General features: G+C 44.0%; 1 protein-coding gene across 1 annotated transcript in view; it reads right to left on the bottom strand.

Moving 5' to 3' along the window:
* Window positions 1–17,684, bottom strand: part of SGPP2 (sphingosine-1-phosphate phosphatase 2) — a 40,878-nt gene that overhangs the window by 18,212 nt on the left and 4,982 nt on the right. Inside the window, exon 2 of the mRNA XM_074834532.1 lies at window positions 7,027–7,185. Coding sequence (XP_074690633.1) covers window positions 7,027–7,185 — 159 coding nt within the window. The remainder of the gene's footprint in view (window positions 1–7,026; window positions 7,186–17,684) is intronic.

Below are 17,684 nucleotides of genomic sequence, written 5' to 3'. Positions count from 1 at the left end.
CAGAGTTGAACCAGTCTCTACTGTTTCTGCACTGCCAGGTGCTACCACATCATCTCAGCACGCTGTGGTCGTGCTGGGAACACACTGCAGCACAGACTGCACCGACGCTGCCATCGCTCCCAGGGCTCCTGCATTTATAAACACACAGGCCGAACATGTGGGCCAAGGCAGCCAGCCTGACACACAAGTGCATTTTTCTAACCCCAGACCCACAAACACTATTATTCAGTTTTGGATTTACTGAATTTCCTTAAATAAGCTGGCTCTTCTCTGATGTGTGTCTGTGCTCTTCCAGTGCTACAAAGATGACTCTGAAGTCTTCTGAATTAAATCGTTACAACAAATGCAGGAAGCATTAAAAAAACCCCACTTGGATAAAGACTTCTTCCTTGTTTCCCTCTCAAAGGGTTTTTCTGTAATGCTGTAAGCAACTTAATAACAAGACTTTCCTAAAAGTGAGGGGAATAGCAATCCTTTACAGTCAAGGCATCAGGTGAAGGAAAGGCAAAGCTTTATTGCCACTTTGGGTCAACAGCATTACATTTTACTACACAAGTGCAATTAGCAATTGCTATAGCAGCACAACAGCCTCTGTACCCTTTTTCTGAGGGTTTGCTCTGAGTCATATATATGGTCCACCTCCAAAAATACATCCTCACCTGGGGCTTGCACTGGGGTAAACAAGACAAATCTATCTTTGTTTTAACAGCTCTTGCTTTAGTGAACAACGATGAATTGAACTTGAGGCATTAGCATCCACATAGATCCAGATGCCGATTCATTTCTTCCAACAAATGAAGTTAGTGGCAGTTCCCTCTGGGGTGAGGGACTATTCTCCTCCCTGTGAGCATCAGAATCCCATAAAGCGACCTGGCTCCTTGACATTCGTATAACTCTGGTATTGCTTCAGTGATCTAAGAAGTGAGTTTGCTCACCTGCAGGTGTGACTGGCATTTTCAATAGTTTTCCCTCGCTACTCTTGCAATCACTGTGGGCAGCACTTCTGTGGCAGGAAGCAAGAGCGCTGCATGTAGACTTACTGCCACGGTGCAGACATGTATGAAGGCAGACAGAAACACAGCCAAGCCAGCTCCATATGCAGAGGCACGGGACTGGTGCCTTAGGGCACGATTTCCCCTCCAGAACACTTACGTGGTAGCTGCCCAGACCCTGAGTCTGGCAGGATTTAGGAAACAGGCCCAGTGCTGCAGGTGTGCTGTGTGTGGCACGTCCTCCATCATCCCTCCTCTGCCACACACCCGACCGTCCCACAGGCACGTGAAGGTCAGGAGGAACAATTCTTTTTGTACTCTGTAATATTTCAGCTAACAAAAGTGAACCAGAACATATTTATTTTCAACTTCTGATTTTGCACTATTGATCTATTAAAAGGACAAGATGAAATTCTAGAGAAGACATGGGGTCAAATAGCATTGGCAACTTCTTCCCCAAGATTCACAGTGTGGCAGCCTGACTTTGAAACTGCTGTTTTGCTTCAAAATAGAAACTCCATAACTTGGCTCTAGAAACTCCAGCCTGCAAGAGTGTTTGTCATCTTCCGATAATGGAAATTTACAGTTTGAAAAAGATGTTGCTTTTGGTTTGATCATAACCACTGGGTGCTGATAGGAGTGACAGAGCACATCGGGAACACTGGAAAGAGGGGAAAAAAATAAGGATGCACTATTAATAAACTGGCATTTGCAGGAGATTAGTCAAGCAGAAGCAGACTGTATTCGTGGTTGTCAAGGCAGGCGTGACTTTGATTCACCATACAGAAATTAAACCAAGCCTCCAGTCTGCACTGTTCACAGCTTCTATTCTCAGCATCCCCCAACTAAGGCTTAAGTGAGTAGATAAACACTGCAACAGATAATAGCTGTGACTGTGCCCCTTGAGCATCACTTCGTTCACAGCAAAAGAGGAGCAGGGCAAGGACGAGCATGTTTTCATGGAAATACACCTCCTACCCCCAAGCCAATGCCAAGAACTAAGGTCTGGCTTCAAGAAAAAACACCATGAAAGTCACTGAGCAGCACTGCTGGCCTTCTGCCCTGGCAGCAGCCCAGATGGCAGAAGCCCCAGGCACCCCCAGCCTGGGGGACCCTAAGCCACCCTCTGATCGCATCCTGATCCCCATCCCCTCCCCAAGCCACCCCGCTGCTCCTCACATGCCAAGATGGCAACTGTGAGTCTGAGCATCGTCTTGAGGCACATGCGCTTTATGGGAGAGGGTGGCTGGCTAGGAGAGCTCAAGGATCTGCCATCTCCAGCGTGGTTATTATTTTCCAGAAAATACATCAATCTTGCACTAGCTGTGCAGAAGCTTTACACAATGTTTGCCAAAGATTTAGTCAAAGTGCAATGGGATGTTCAAGGTCACATTGAACTGGTGGGATGCACAAACACTTGAGCTGTCCCAGCCATGATGCGAGCAGCACACCCAAGAGGCAGGTCTCCAGCCAGCACAAGCAGCGCCGTGCTTAGCGGCAGTGCAGCATGCATGTCACTGCAAGGGGCAGCAAGGAACAGGAGGAGGAAAGAGACAGCACTGACAGCTTAAAAAGAGGACTTTAGCACTCTCAAGCCAGACTTCAGAAACACAAAACCAGAACAAGATCAAGACAGCCTTGTGCCTCCAGAAGTATAACCAACATCCTAGGATATTCACTCTGTCTTTAAAAGAAGGCTTCAGACAAAAACTATAAGGTAGTTGACTATCTTATGATGGATTTAAATAAGGAAAATTTGGGCCCAGTCTCCTGGTAGCAGGAAAAACTACTGTCACATTGATCTGGTTTATTATCTAACACTTAAAACTGGGAAACTCTTACACCTAGTAGCTCTAGTGAAATACAAAAGGTTTCCAATTTAAACTTCACCTTAAATCATTCCCAGCTGGTCTCAGTTATGAAAACCTCACCGACACTTTTTCTTCAAGGGTAGAGTACTGCTATCAGCACATACAAAATTCTCTTTCAATCAACTTGCACACAGCATTTTCTTTTATGGACCTTTTTTTTAGTATTGTCATTTTGTACTTACATGCCCGAATACAGTCTTACATGTTCTTATGCAGCATAATATATGGCACTTCAAACAGTTTGACTTTGGAGTGACTATGTTTATCAGCTGTTCCAAGCTTGTTTTGGTGAAATGTTGCAAAAACACAAAAACCAACAAACACGTAAAAATCTATTAACCCAAAGTTTGCTGCAAAGTGAGTTTTCAAAGCAGCATCCAGGCATTCAATCACCACACAGTAATGTCAGTGGCATCATGATTGCAGGTAATTCCTGATGGTTATTAAACTCCTGGTTACCCTGAGAGCCGGAGTTCAGAGCTCATCATTCCCCAAGTAACTAAATGCCAGCAGCTTTTGGAAAACTGTTCCTCTGAAAAGCGAGATGGGAAGCTACATTGCCATGGATTCAGACTCAGGACCTCCTCGGACTTGCCACAGATGTCTGCGCCCAGCGCCATCGAGGGGCCCAGTGGGTGCCCGCCTGGCACCATCAGCCACCCAAACTCCACCTTCCCTCGGAGATGCTGCCGTCACCTGAGTCAGCAGCTTATTGCTGTCATGCGGCAACAGCTTTCACATCTGTCCCTGGCAAAGTCCACACTGGCCAGCTCTTATTTACATTGTATAAATTAAAGTTTTATAGGCTCAAGAGGTGTGGATACATTTTATATTCATGCACCTTGAAAAAGATAACCAGAAAAAAGTTTCCAAGCATGTTGAATAGCAAGCAGAAACTGTAACTATTTTTTTCCAGGTCTGTACCTTACCTCTGAAATTCCACACCAAAATAAAGCTTTTAACCCTGAAAGGGTGCAGAGATTAAACAAGCTGAGCTTTCACCTCTCAAACTGAGATGTGCAGTAAATTTAAATACTTTTGGGGACTGGCTCATGTGAAGTTATTTTTCATCTCTGCACTTCCTGGTTGAAGTAGCAAGAGTCACGGGCATCAAAGCCTCATCTGTGCAGATACAAGAGTGTTTACTTCAAATTGCTGGAGAAGGGAAGCAAAGACACCAGGGCACCTTCAACACTGACCCTGCATCTTTCTTGGAGGTTTCTGGCAGTTATTTTCATTGTCTATCCGTAAAGGCAAAGACTACATACATACTGTGAATCCTCAGAGGAAAGGCACCACGGAAGCACAGCATGCTGCTTTAAGCTTCCAAAGCATCTGGATGGAGCTGCAGACAGCACTTCTCAGAGCCATCCAGCTAAACAGAAAAGCACGAGCAGCAGGTTTTGGGGACCCAGAACCGGAGAAGACATCCTAGGGCACCAAGTCCACAGGCTGCCGAAATAAACTCTCTTCATAATTTTTTTCTACTGCACTTTGCCCTTCTAGAGTTATTTCGTAACCTTTGGCTTCAACTTAGCTTATTTACAACTGCCTTATGCATGTTCCTTCTTGTGACAGTACTTTTATTTTAAGAAGCTCCTTCCTTCCCCTGGTGTTTACAGCCAGCCCCATCCTCTCTCTGACTTCATTTTGTTAGAGACTTATCTAAGCTTTCAGTCTCTGCTCAGAGAATAGCCTGTTCCCTAATCATCCCTGGCCCCACTCCAGTTTGAATTTATCTTTCTCAAATGTGGGTGACTAGCTCTGCATAAACTATTACAGATAAGACGGCAGGAAGGCCTTGTAAACAGCATTAATACTGCTTTAATGTTTAAGGAAAGAAACTCCCAATTCATTCTGGGACACTGACTCTGTCATTTCCAACTTGCAGGAGAAACTCACAGGTTTAAGTCGGCGGTACCATAAAACGAAGGACCACACCCAGTACCACTTCTGCTTCTCCACTACCCAGAAGGGTAAGCCCACTTCTCCCATACAGTGGTCTAACACCCTTCGTCATGACCATCCCTGCCAACCGTGTTCCACCAGCGTGTGTTCCAATGTACCCGTGTGCTTTGCAGCAGGCTCACAAAAAGGTCATTGCTGGTCCATTGTCTCTCTCCTTGATGAAGAGCTTCGCTAACAACCTCTCCTCATGCTAAACAGTGTTAAAAGGGAACTACTACTACCTTCTCCCTAGGGCTCTGCGTTTGATACCAACTCCTTCCCCCAGCTGAATAGGAGCCTTCTGCAGACCGTGCCTGCAGGCAGCACTTGCCCCTTTGTGCTCTTCACAGCTTTCTACTGGCAGCTGTTGTCAGAGACTATCAGGCTACCTGAATTTTTACTTCTATTTAGCACGGCTGTTCTCAGCCCCACATCACCATCCATTCAGAACCAGAAGCTTTTCTTTAAAACTCTGAAATCTGCACTCCTTCCAGGGCTATCGCCAAAAACCTTCCGGTAAGTTAAACGCACAGCTTTATCACATGGAACACCTTGGCATCCCCCGTGCAGCTAGGCCGATTCTGCTGTTGCCTACATAATCAAGGTGTCCAAGCCAGACCAACACCACTTACAGCACCATGAATGCTGATTCCTGTTCACAGTCTGCTTGCTGGCAAATAAGCCACCCAGCTGAGCTTGCCATAACATTAACACATAGCCTGCACAGACATTTTTAGCCATTTCACAATTACATATAATTAAAATGTTTTTAAAACTACAGATTGTCACAAGTCTGTGTATTTAAAATAGCTTCTCCTTTTCAGTATAAAATGCAACTCCAGAACTCTAAGTCAAAGAATAATATTAATAATCATAATATCACATGCTTGAATACTCTAATTAAATGAGCCTAGATCTGGACAGTACTCTGACGGACTCCTTGCAAGGTAAAGGCAAGGCAAGCCTGCAGAAAGGCATGCAAGGAGCTCTGAAGAGTCATTTTGTGAGCAATATGCCAGAAGGCAGTGACTACCAATTATCATCTTCTGTGGCACGTTTCCAGAAGCAGTAGGTGTATTCCTGGCCAAAACCCAGCTCTAATTATACAGTGTCCACCTACTACTGAATTTCATCTGCAAGTTATTTTTCATGTTCTCTTTATAAAATGTATTGACTAGGGTTACTGGCACAGAAGAACTGATGCCTTCTGTCCAAGACCGGGTGCATTTGAAGTATATGACCCAACTCAAATTGTTTTTATTATTTCTTATCATATTATTCGGACAAAAGACAGAATATTATTAAACAGAATTGACTAAGTTAAGGAGAAGCTTCATTGTAAAGAAACAAAGCTAGATATCACATCCAAGTTTTTACCAAGCTTCAGTTTCTTAAATCAATGTAATTGACAGCTAAACCTCCAGGGTCTGCCATCTGCCAGAGATGCTCCCTATCTCCCTTCTTTGTTCTAAAACAGTCTTATTTGAGCAGCAAAGATCTGATTGATACCAAGATGAATAATGGCAGCAGCAAAACAACAGCCATTCCCAGACTGAAGGGCCTGGTTATCTACCAGTTTTGGTGTCCGAATGACAATACATTTTTCTGGATACCCCAAACTGCATTTGTGAAGGCTGGAGCAATGCTGAAGCCAGTTAATTTGAGAATGTTCTCGTAGTAACAAAAATCAATGCTTTTAAGTCTTAGTCTTCAACAGAGAATCTAATTTCCTCACCCCCCCTCAAGCGACTGCAGAAGCACCCTGCTTATTCCACTGCAGCCTGTGCATCCGCTTCCTAATTTATACTAACTTCAACCAAGCCAGAACTATATGAAGAGGTTACGCAGAAGAAACTGAGGTAAGAGAAAGATTTCCTGAAGTGATGAAAAATGAACCTTAAAATACCATGACACATTGGGAAGGAACTGTTTTCTCAACTGTTCTGTACAAACCCTATTAAAAGCAGCTCAGTCAGTTATTGGGCTGAAAAAATAAGTCAGTTCAAGATGTAACAGAGATGAACAGACACCATCCATCAGCTAATGTCTCTCACCTCCTCTCTCAGCGTTGTAATGCCTCTGCTTCCTGAACACACAAGTTACACAGGTAAACAACGCTGGCTTTTTCTTGTTTGAAGGGTTATTCTTAAATATTCATTTGCTACAGTTACAGACTGTAACAACTACGTGTTTAAATAAATCATAGAAATACTTACAGACCAAATAATTATCATCCTTCTAGACACAGAGTGATCTATGTTCCAGTAGGTAAACGGAAGGAAAGTGATATAAAAAATCTCTTCACCCAAAGCAGCTGAAAACTTGAACAAGTAGTAGTAGAAGTAGTTCTTCACAATATACTTCTGCACACAACCCTGGAAATGAGAGGGGTTTAGAAAGTTTTAGTGAATTAGCAATTTACAGCAAACATTTAAGATATTTTAACTGTTACAGTTCCCACAGTTTAAACCAAATAATTTGTTGGAACAAGTGTGTCATGGGTTGAGCTCAGAGAGCAACCAAATACCATGCAGTTGCTCACCTCCCCCTTCCCCCCAGCACTGGTAAGGAGAAAGCAAAGCAAAGGCTCAGGAATCGAGATAAGGACAGAGAGGGATGATCATCTGTTACTGTGGCAGGCAAAAGACAGACTCGTTAGGGGAAGAAAAAGAGAACATAATTTTAATACAGACACTAACAACAACAACACGTAACAGACAGAGTAGGACCATGAGAAGCATTACCACATCCTGAAAGCACCTTCCCCCATCCCTCCCTTCTTCCCAGGCTCAGCTTTGCTCCTGATATCTCTGCTTCCACTCCCCAGTGGCACAGGGCTCGGGGAATGGGGGGTGCAGTCAGTCCTGCTGCTTCTTCCACTTCAGTGGTGGGAGGAACTCCTGGCATTCCTCCCCTGTCCCAGCACGGTCCCCCTCTCACAGGAGACAGTCCTCCACAAACCAACTCCGACATGAATCACTCTCATGGGCGTGTGGGTCAACCCCACATGTTACAGCTCTCCCAGAGCCAAAGTACAACAGCAGGGGCTTCTTCCCACAGGGTCCTGGCCTTCTTCGGGCGCAGTCACCTGTCCTGGTGTGGGGCCCCCCACAGGCCACAGATGGCTATCTGCTCCACCAGTGACCCCCATGGGTGGCAGGGGGGTGGCCCTGCCGTCTTACCATGGGATACAGGGGGGGGGTCTCTGCTCTGGCACACCTTCACCCCTTCCTCCTTTCTTCCACTGACCTCGGTGTTCACACAGATGTTCTCCTCGCAACTTCCCCTCGCAACTCCCACAACTCCTTCCAGGTTCCCCTTCTTAAATACAATATCACAGAGGCACAGCCACTATTGCTAATTGGCTCGGCCTTGGGGCAAAGATGGGTCCGATGTGGAGCCGGGGGAGCTTTGAAAAGCTTCTCACAAGGGGTCACTGCTGTAGCCCCCTCCGCTGCTACCAAACCCCCCACCACTCAAACCAAGACAAAGTGTCAAGAAATGAAGTTCAATTTTTATACTAAAATGAAGTCTACGGTGACAGCTCAACCACATTTCCTGCAGATCAGAAATCTGTTCAAACTAATTAAGGGTAGCAATCACATTGACAAAGAATTCCAAGAGATCAGATCAGTCTTTCCTCCAGGGAAATCAAGTATATTTCATAAAAGGGTACCAATGTGTTAATTTTGAAGTTTCTACATCTGTAGATAAAGAGAGACACCATCACTTTCACTGGAAATGTGTTTTGAGATTAAAAAAGTAAACTGCAATTACTGAACCATTTCATTTAAAACTTGCCTCATTACAGCAGGCAAAGTTTACCCTGCTAGTCCCCGAAATTTGCCATCAGGTGCCACTGGCAACAGCATCTCCTGGACTGCCCTCAACACTGGGCTCTCCCACATGCTCCCGAGCCCCTGCTCCCCCACAGCAGGATGCTCATCAGATCACCCCACGCTGAGATACCACAGATGTAACCTGTGGCCCTTACATGTGAGTCGGCTCAGCAATCGCAGCTGCATGAGCAGGTCTCGGGGAAAACAAGACTGTGAGCAGGCAGAGAGGAGAGATGCCCTTGTCACCACCAAATTTTCACTCCAATATCTTTAAGTAACAACAACTAGGTTGTCTCTTTAAACATTACCAGCAGATATACTGCAAGCAGTATCAGGTGACACTGTTTAGGATTGTATTCATTTTATTAAGCTAGAGACTTCACTTTTCTCTGGATTTGGCAACTAGATTATTTCATTAGATGTACCCCACCTAACACACTCATTTCTTCTCTTCTAAAAGGCTGCACCCAGCCCACCAGAGCTAGGAAGGCACACAATAGCATATATTTTTAAGGCTGTAACTTTGGTTACTTGTGTAAAGGTTTGCTGTTGCTGCCATTTGGGAGCAGTACACCACTAAGAAGCCTCCCACCCTGTTAGCAGGAACAACATGTAAGCGAATTACATTTTATATAAATGCCTGTACACTTCAGAGAAAAGGAGATACATATGAAGAGGATTTTTGATTTGGGGCAGGAGCAAGGGAGCCAAGCTACTCTATCTATTAAAAAAAAAAAAATATGGAAGTTGGCTATGGAAATGTGAAAGAACTTCCTAAAGATGAGAGCTAAGAAGGGATCATGAAGGCTTCAGCATAGACATACTAAATTAAGATACAGCTTTGACATAAGCTCCTAAAAGTCTAAGAGGAAAACTATTATGCTCAGAGTTGACTGTGTAACTACTCTATCAATGAGAAACTCTCATCCTACATGCTAGTGAGAAAATGTAAAAATTGTCTAAGGAGTCTAGCCATGCAATTGTGACTCATTGCAAAAACCATTAGAAATTCCAGTCCCTTAATCTGCTTTCAATATAGAGATGAGGCAAACTGCACAAAGACAACAAAAGATGGAAAGAAGTTGCATCCATTCACCCATCATAGAAGAAAACACAACTTATGTAAATTGATTTTTGCATCAGCAAACAGAAGAGATGAGTCAGTGCTTTTGAAATGCTGGGGTCACAGGAGTGTTCCCCTGTGTATTAGTAATAGGGGTCACAGATGAGTTACTGGCATCCCTCTAGGATAATGCAGCAGTATGCTATGGCTGGCCAAACAACAGAGCAATCAGTCTAAGTGTCTCGAGTCTCATATGCCACTTAGAAAACACCCCCAGTGCAATTAGCAACTCTGATGCTTCTGTCTGAGATCCTGAAACTGTATTTGGTCACACTTATGATGGCCCCAGAGAAAGCTGTCTTCTGCCATCACTAATTCCTCAATTAAGCCTCAATCTCCAATGTATTAGGAATTATGTGCTCGTGTGCTTTAGATCAAAGATGATTAGACATATCCCTAAGGTAATGCTTTTATACTTGGAACCTCATGGGATAAGGGATAAAACTTTCTAATTCCAGTAATCTGGTTTGTGGGGGGAAAAAAAAAAAATTCAGGTTCTAAGAGAAATCTGAAGTTAAAAAAAAATATTTCCAGGTAGAAGGCAGGGACAAGTCATTCCACACGATTTTAAAAACCTTTCTTTTCCTTTTCTATCAGAAATCACCCCTCACTTGTTTCAACACTTTTTTTTTTTTTAAACACCTCACCAGCAGATCACAGCTGTAACACATGATGGTAACAGCCACATGTTAGGCATAAGGCATCACAGAATCGCTCCATTTGATTTAGGTAGTGTACAGTAATTGTACACTAACCCTAACCCCACAGGAAGTTAAGTAGTGTACAGAAAGCCCACTCCATGCACCTTCATACCCTGGCCCATGAGAGGCTCACGTTCAGTTGCAGCAGTGCCAAAGCCTAGCCATTAGCTCACGTTTACTACTTACATCCATTCCTTCTGAAGAAAGAAAAAGACTACAGTGCTTTCTGAAGCATCTTCCCTTTTTATTCTCATCCTAACTCCAGTGCAGGAAAAAAAAACATTACAATTATTTGTGTAAACATTTAGTATCTTCTAACACTCTCAGAAGTTTATTCAGTCTCGACTTTTAAATAATTCTGATCATTAGACTTGATCATTCTTAACGTACTCAAGTGACCTGATGCATTCCACAATCTCTGAAGCACTTGCAGTGAGTCAGCCCCTCCATCCATCTCCATTACTATTCCATCTGGATCAGACAGGTTTTAATGGGCAGTAATTAAGGCTGTAGAGAAAGTCAGAATTTTCAGAACATTGCAGAAGTAAGGTGTAATAAGCCATGACATTCAGACAAAGACAGGTAATTTCACACAAATGACCCTTCTCATCAACTACAAAATACCTGTTTTGAAAAAACTGAACTGTTCAAATTACAAGAGACTCACATGAATGTATGAGTCTCCATAATTTAACTACTCACCTGAAGTATTGGCACAGAACATGGCTATTGTAGGTCCATCCTAATTTCGCAGTCTCTGCACACTGGTCACAGGTGGGTCACCCACACCAGGTGCTGCCCCACACATGCTTGGGGAGCCAAGCGCAGCCCCCGTGGTGCCGCGGCCGCCCGGAGCTCAGGAGCATCCCCAAAGCCTCCCTGCGGAGCAGTAATGACAGGGCCAGCAGAGCAGATCAAACCACCACCACGGCGACTTGTGGGAAACACTAACACACAGTGACACAACACAGCAGGAATCTATAATTTTAGAAACTATATACATAAAGAATATTTAGTCTTTATAGCTGAAATAAAGGAACAGCAGCTGAACCACTAATGTAATGGATTTAAAATGTGTTTTTAGACAGAGATATACCCCCCCCCAAGAGAAAAAAGAAAAAAAGCTGTGTAAAGGTACCACTCCTTCCAATCCCTGTAGGATCTCTCTTATCAGAGCATTAAACAGACACTGGTTTCTTCCCCTGCCCTGTCTCTAGAGACAAGCTTTGCAGCACCAGACTTCTAAGGCTCAGAGCTTGACCCAGAGACACCATTAACCAACATTTTGTTCTCAGCTATCAATTACTTTGGATCTTTCAGAAGACATGCATGTTTTAATTAAAGTTCTTGAAGTCCCTTGCTTCCCTTCCAACAGAATTGCCTTGCAGAGGATCAGGAATTTCCCTCCCAAAGCCCCTAGTTAATGTATTGCAATATTTCTCAGTTAAGAGATTTTTAATTCTGAAAAAAGGCACAAAATTTAGAGAAGCCACAAAGACCAGGCACAAGAAAAAAAAGCCAAAAATCCCTGTCTAGATGCAACTATACACAGAACAATATAAATCAGACAATTCAGTCCCACAGGGCAGGACTGTGGGGAGTATAACTGGTGGGAAAAAAAAAAAAAAACAAACTTCAGTACTGTAGTATTCTGTATAACTGGTCAGTTTTACATCACCTTCTATGTTTATTAACTGTACCCAGTTAATAAAAGAACCTATCAAGTCACAACAAAAAATTAGATATTGGTGATCAGATTTTGGAAAATAAGAGCAAGAAAAAAACATGATATCAAAGGCTTCATGTCTTTCATTCATCTGCACAGCTAAATGTCAAACAATTTCAGAGTTTTCTGAAGATCCAACAAGCAGCTGAGAGCAGCCAGTAACATCTCCAGCACCTATGTGTTCATCTTCCTTGGGAGCACCAACACTGGAAACACGTTGCTCCAAAATGAAAGAACAGGGTGGCCAGGAAAAAGGGGCTGTGCTCCAGTGGGAGATCCTGGCAGGTCTGTGAGCCCCTCACAGGGAGGGCTTGGGGGCAAAGGACCAGTGGTAAGGTGATGGAGGCAGTAAAGGAGAGATACAGACACATAGAAGAAATTGCAGAGATGTCAGAAAGACAACAGAGGGGAAGGTGGTAGCACACAGAGCCTACAAAATGCACATAAGGAGCGCCAAGGGATGAAAAGCTTACCAAAGCAAACTCATATATATGTGCAGCTTCCCGCTTTGTTCAAGCACTTTTAATCAAGTAATTCTTTTTTTACCCTCTCCAGAATGCGATGTAGCCAGTTAGCAATAGTTGTCCAGGTTTACATAGTGTCCTTGTTGGAGAGACACCTAGAGCCAACTGAAACCTGAGAAACATGGGGATGGAGACAAACAGATCACAACAAAACCCTCCTTAAACACTAAATTTCTGGCCAGTTCTGCCGTTATCAGAAGGCGCTTGTTGACTAGTACACAAATAGGCAATATCCAGTTCTCAGCTGTTGTGCAAGCATTTACAGTGGCATGCACTAATGGCATAATGAGTGGGGGCATGGCCTTGAATCATCATTTGATGCAAAAGCAAGACAATCGCTGCATGAGAAGTATCAATGTGCGAGCTTCAAGCCAGACACTTTCAGTGGTCTCAGGCAAAGAACAAGTGGGGAATCTAAAAATCTGCCTGACTTCTGGTAGCATTTCAATAGTTTCTTAGCTCATTCAAAGCACTGAAAAAGATCATTATGTAAAGCTCTCAGCAAGGTGCCATAGCAGAGCAGTGCTACACAGCCAGCAGTACTGGGGACGGCTGGAAGCTGTCAGGCTGAAAGGGGCCACATTTTGCAGGACCAAAGGCTGAGATCAGTTAAGTAGGAAACAGGAAAGGTGTGTCCAGGACTCCCACCAACACTGCCACGCTGGGCACAATGCTCACCCAACCGATGTCTCTCACACCATTTGTCACATCTTACATCAGTACATCTTCATCGAAAAGCTTCCCCTTCAGTCTGTAGAGGATGGTCAGCTGAGACAGATACACACACCTGCATGATCAACACCCACGCAGCACACCACAGCTAGGACAGGTCCAGGACACAGTTAAGACACCTCAGATTATTCCTGAAGATTTCGTTTTTTAATCTTCAAATTATTTTTCCTTCCACTCTGATTAGTACTTGAGAGGTAGACTGAATTACAGGTTATATTTCTGTATATTGCTCTTGAAGTAACATAATTAGCCCGCCTTCATTCTGTTGAAAGAACACAGGTAGATGTAACAGAATCTGCCAAGTGATTTAAATATAAAGTGAAATAAAATGACTAGAGTTGACAGAGCAATCATTTAGGCAATTAATAGGAAGAATCAATGAAGAAAAAAGTTGATTATGTTGTCTTCCTAAAAGAAAGCCTTCTTAATTAAAAAAAAAAGCGCACGCATAAGTTTCTTTCAGAGACATAGGGGAACGGCTGCTAATGAGACCGAGCCTGTTTGTGAAGGATTATGCCTGCAGTCAGCTGGAAGGACAGCCTCATGTTTCCTGAAAGACAGCCTCACCAAAGCATAGTCCAGCTTGTCCACCAAGGACGGACAGTTTACACTCCCATCACTTTGACAGAAGTTTGTCTAACCTGTCTTTACCAACACCGATTGTGGAGGCTTCACTGCTTGCTCCAGGTGATCTCCGAGTGCTTTGCTCTCCTGCCACCTAGCCTGAGACTTTCTTACTGAATTTTAAACCTATGACTATTTTCTTATCTACTGCAGGAGGCAAGGAACAAATTGTTTCCCTCCTGTGAAGGCTGACATGGGAGAAGCTTGTTACAAGCATTCAAAAAGGACATAACTGTCCTCTCTTCCACTGCTTAATCACCTGGTATCTCTTCCAGAAGATATTTAGCATTATCCAGACACAGCACTTACCATGCTTGTTTTGAATTACAGTGCCCAAAGATCAGACACGACACAGTAATGCAGAAGGAATAGTCCTGCACCATTTCATTCATTTTGCAGGCAGTTTTCAGGATAGCATGCCACCATTGAACCATGCTCAACTTCTGATCTCTAACAATTTCTTTCCTCCATGAATGCACTACCAAGTCTATTGTTTTCCATTCTGCAGTTGAGTATTTATTACACCTGCTTGTTCAATAGGTATCTGCACCTATTGAACAGAAGTCATTTTTCAACCATACCTTCAGCTCGACAAGACTATTTGATTTCTGTTCTGGTCCTCCAGCCTACCTGCAGCTCCTCCTAAATCCATCTCACTGTCAGCGTGCCTCTCACACCTACATTTTCCAGCTAGTTACTTCCACATGGCTATGAAACCTATTCTGAAAAGCCTCTGTACTCATTGCTTTCCATCAAAAGGTGTTCTTCACAGCACTCAAACTCACAGGCCATTCAACTTCATATATTCCTTTCTTAGCAGATGCCTGGAGAGTTGGCATCCATGATTGACAGAATCATAGACTAGTTTGGGTTGGAAGGGACCTTTAAAGGTCATCTAGCCCAACCCCCAAACCTACCAGCTCATATGCTTTGGAGCTTTTGCTAGTTGCTTGTAAAAAGGCAAGATTGTCTGGTCTTCTCCACACAGTGGTCTCATGGTATCAGAATTATGTTTCAGCCCTTTTCTTCCAACATAATTCAGAGGAATCCAAGGAGGTCTACTTTCCACCGCAGTCTTCAGACTTTTGAGCAAACACCTACACGCACAACCCTGACACGGAGGGTAACTCTTTTGTCTATTTCCTTGCACGCTCTTTATGGAAAGTTTTGTCTCTCATGGCCATTCTAGTTGCACAAGTAACTCCTCAGATGTCTAGTTCTTATACTTTTGTTTAATTACTGATGTATGTCAACACCAGTTTCCAGCCAAGAAAGCTGCACTACACCAGCATAAGTAGGGCTGCGCGCATCTCCTCCTTGATGAGCCCTGTGAAGGCAGCTCACCTCCTTCATCCTCTCAACCCTGCTTTGCCAGCCAGAGGTTAGGCCGGTTGGACTGTTTCAGGTGCCCTGACAAAAGTGGTGGGTGAGCTTCCCATGCACTTCATCATCCTCTTATGTTTCAGGAAGAGCTGGCCGATTTGTGCAATAAGGAAACAACAGGGCAAGAGAGGCAGAAAAGGGAAGGGCAGAAGGAAAAGGCTTCCTTCCTCCCTGTTTTACAGTGGAAGAACAGGTTCGTTTAATTGCAGTTTAATGTGCAAGAATTAGATTGCAATTTTATGAGGTGCACCACAGAGCCTATGCCTGAAAGTGTCCGAGGAAGTCATTTTAAGGGTTAGGTAGCTGCAACGTCTGTGGACAGAGGGGGGGAAAAATGTGAGTTAAGAGCCAGAGAAAGCACATTATAGACAGTTCAGAAGGACAAGGACTCCAACTTCAAAATGGAGACCAAATTCCTCTGAAATTACTGTATTTCGTACCTCCAAAGGCTGAGTGTTACTAGAAGAGGTTTTGGATAGAAGAAGGATGCATCGCACAACAACAGTTTTCAAACTGCACAGCATTAGATAGCCACCCTACCCACCCACCAGCTCCCTGCGAGCACCACCACCTCTTATTTTTGACTTCCTGCCAAAACAGATGAGTCAGAGCATTACTAGGACCTGCACGGCTGCTAGGTACCCAGGCTGCTCTCCAGAGACCCAGAGGAGTGGGAAGCCCCTCAACTCACTTTTCCCCCAGCACACCAGGTTTGAGGAGCTCCCATCAGCTGGGAAACCTAACCTAACCCAACAGAAGCATGCAGGAATGGCCAAATGACCGTGGAGAACCAGGACTTCACTGTTAAGTCTCTTTGCAGAGCAAAAAAAGCTTGTTCTCATCTTAAGACTTGGTTTTAGAAATTAACTAAAGCATGGAAAGTTGATACCATGGATTAGTCACGTATTTCTACCGAGCAGCATCATGAATCCAGCCAGCTTGCTTTTGCACAAAGATCAGTTCCACAGTAGAGGTCTATTCTGAGAGGCACAGAGCAGCAAGACTTCTGGAAGATAAATGGGAAGAGTAACACCATACCATTTTCAGACAACTATTATTTTTTTAATCTGTTATAATCAGGCACCAGCACAGAGAGAAACGACTGTTTCCCCAGGAGATAGTTCCAGGATTCAGGTCAAAGAGCAGTTTTCTAAGGTAGTGCCAAATAAGGCTTCGGGTTAAGTATCATCACAAATATGCAAGTCCCTGGTGGATGCGCTCCTGGAAGGCAGAGATCACTAAACGGGAAGGGACACAGTGTTCAAGTTGCAGCCGTGACTGTAGAGAGGCATGTTGGAGGACACTTCAGCAGCCAGACAGCCCCTGGGGACAAAAGCTGTAGATAAGATGTTCTCAATTCACTTGCTGCCTCATTATTAGTTGCAATTAGTCCAGGCCATGACAATGTCACCTCTGTTTCTGATGGGGAAACACACAAGGAGACCAACATGTAACCTGATGTTGCCAACAAGTGCTGCTTCAAGGCCAGAATCTCCTACAGCACTGCACAAGTGACTGTCTGAAGCACCCTTGGCACCCCAGCAGTCCCCACATGCCAGCAGTGCTTGGCACAGCAGCGCTCAGCACAGGTGCTTGCAAGGTTTAATACTTCATTCTGTGCCAGTTCATTATTCATCCTGGCACCTCGCAGGCACAGGTGACATTGGCATCACAACCGCCTGGCTGTACATATCCCCTTCTTCTCCCTAGACACCTCTTATAGTCTCTTGCTTATTGTCCTCTGCATCATGCCATCCTGGTCTATGGGCCTTCTATATGTCAGGGAACAGGTTCCTTGCTGCTAATACCTCTGAGCCCTTTCCCATGCGAGCATTTGATCTTTGCTCTCTTGGGGCACATCTGAGGTGTCCAACACAGTCTTCTCCTGTAAAATAAAGTACCTCAACCCTCTCTCTTTGTGTAGAAAAATGGCAATGGGGAACACTGAAGGCAATACACCTAATTAAACTGGTTAGCATAAGTAAGCAGGTATAATTACGTCACGTCAAGCTAGCTGCAAAGGGAATAATGACCTGGCGTGCTGTTACAGAATGACCACACAGCTCTGTGCGTACCAGAACTGGCAGGCTCAGGGAACTCTATTAGCAGTAGTTTGCAACAGCCAGTTGTCTTCAAAAGGAAGGATTAAACATACTTTTTTTTTTTTACATCTAGTAATAAATATTCACAAATATAGCAACAAAATAAAATAGTAATACATT

Source organism: Strix aluco, chromosome 9 (assembly GCF_031877795.1).
Source record: "Strix aluco isolate bStrAlu1 chromosome 9, bStrAlu1.hap1, whole genome shotgun sequence".
In the NCBI taxonomy this organism is placed as follows: Eukaryota; Metazoa; Chordata; class Aves; order Strigiformes; family Strigidae; genus Strix; species Strix aluco.
The sequence above is the reverse complement of the archived record's forward strand: the minus strand, read 5'-3'. Positions and strand labels throughout refer to the sequence as shown.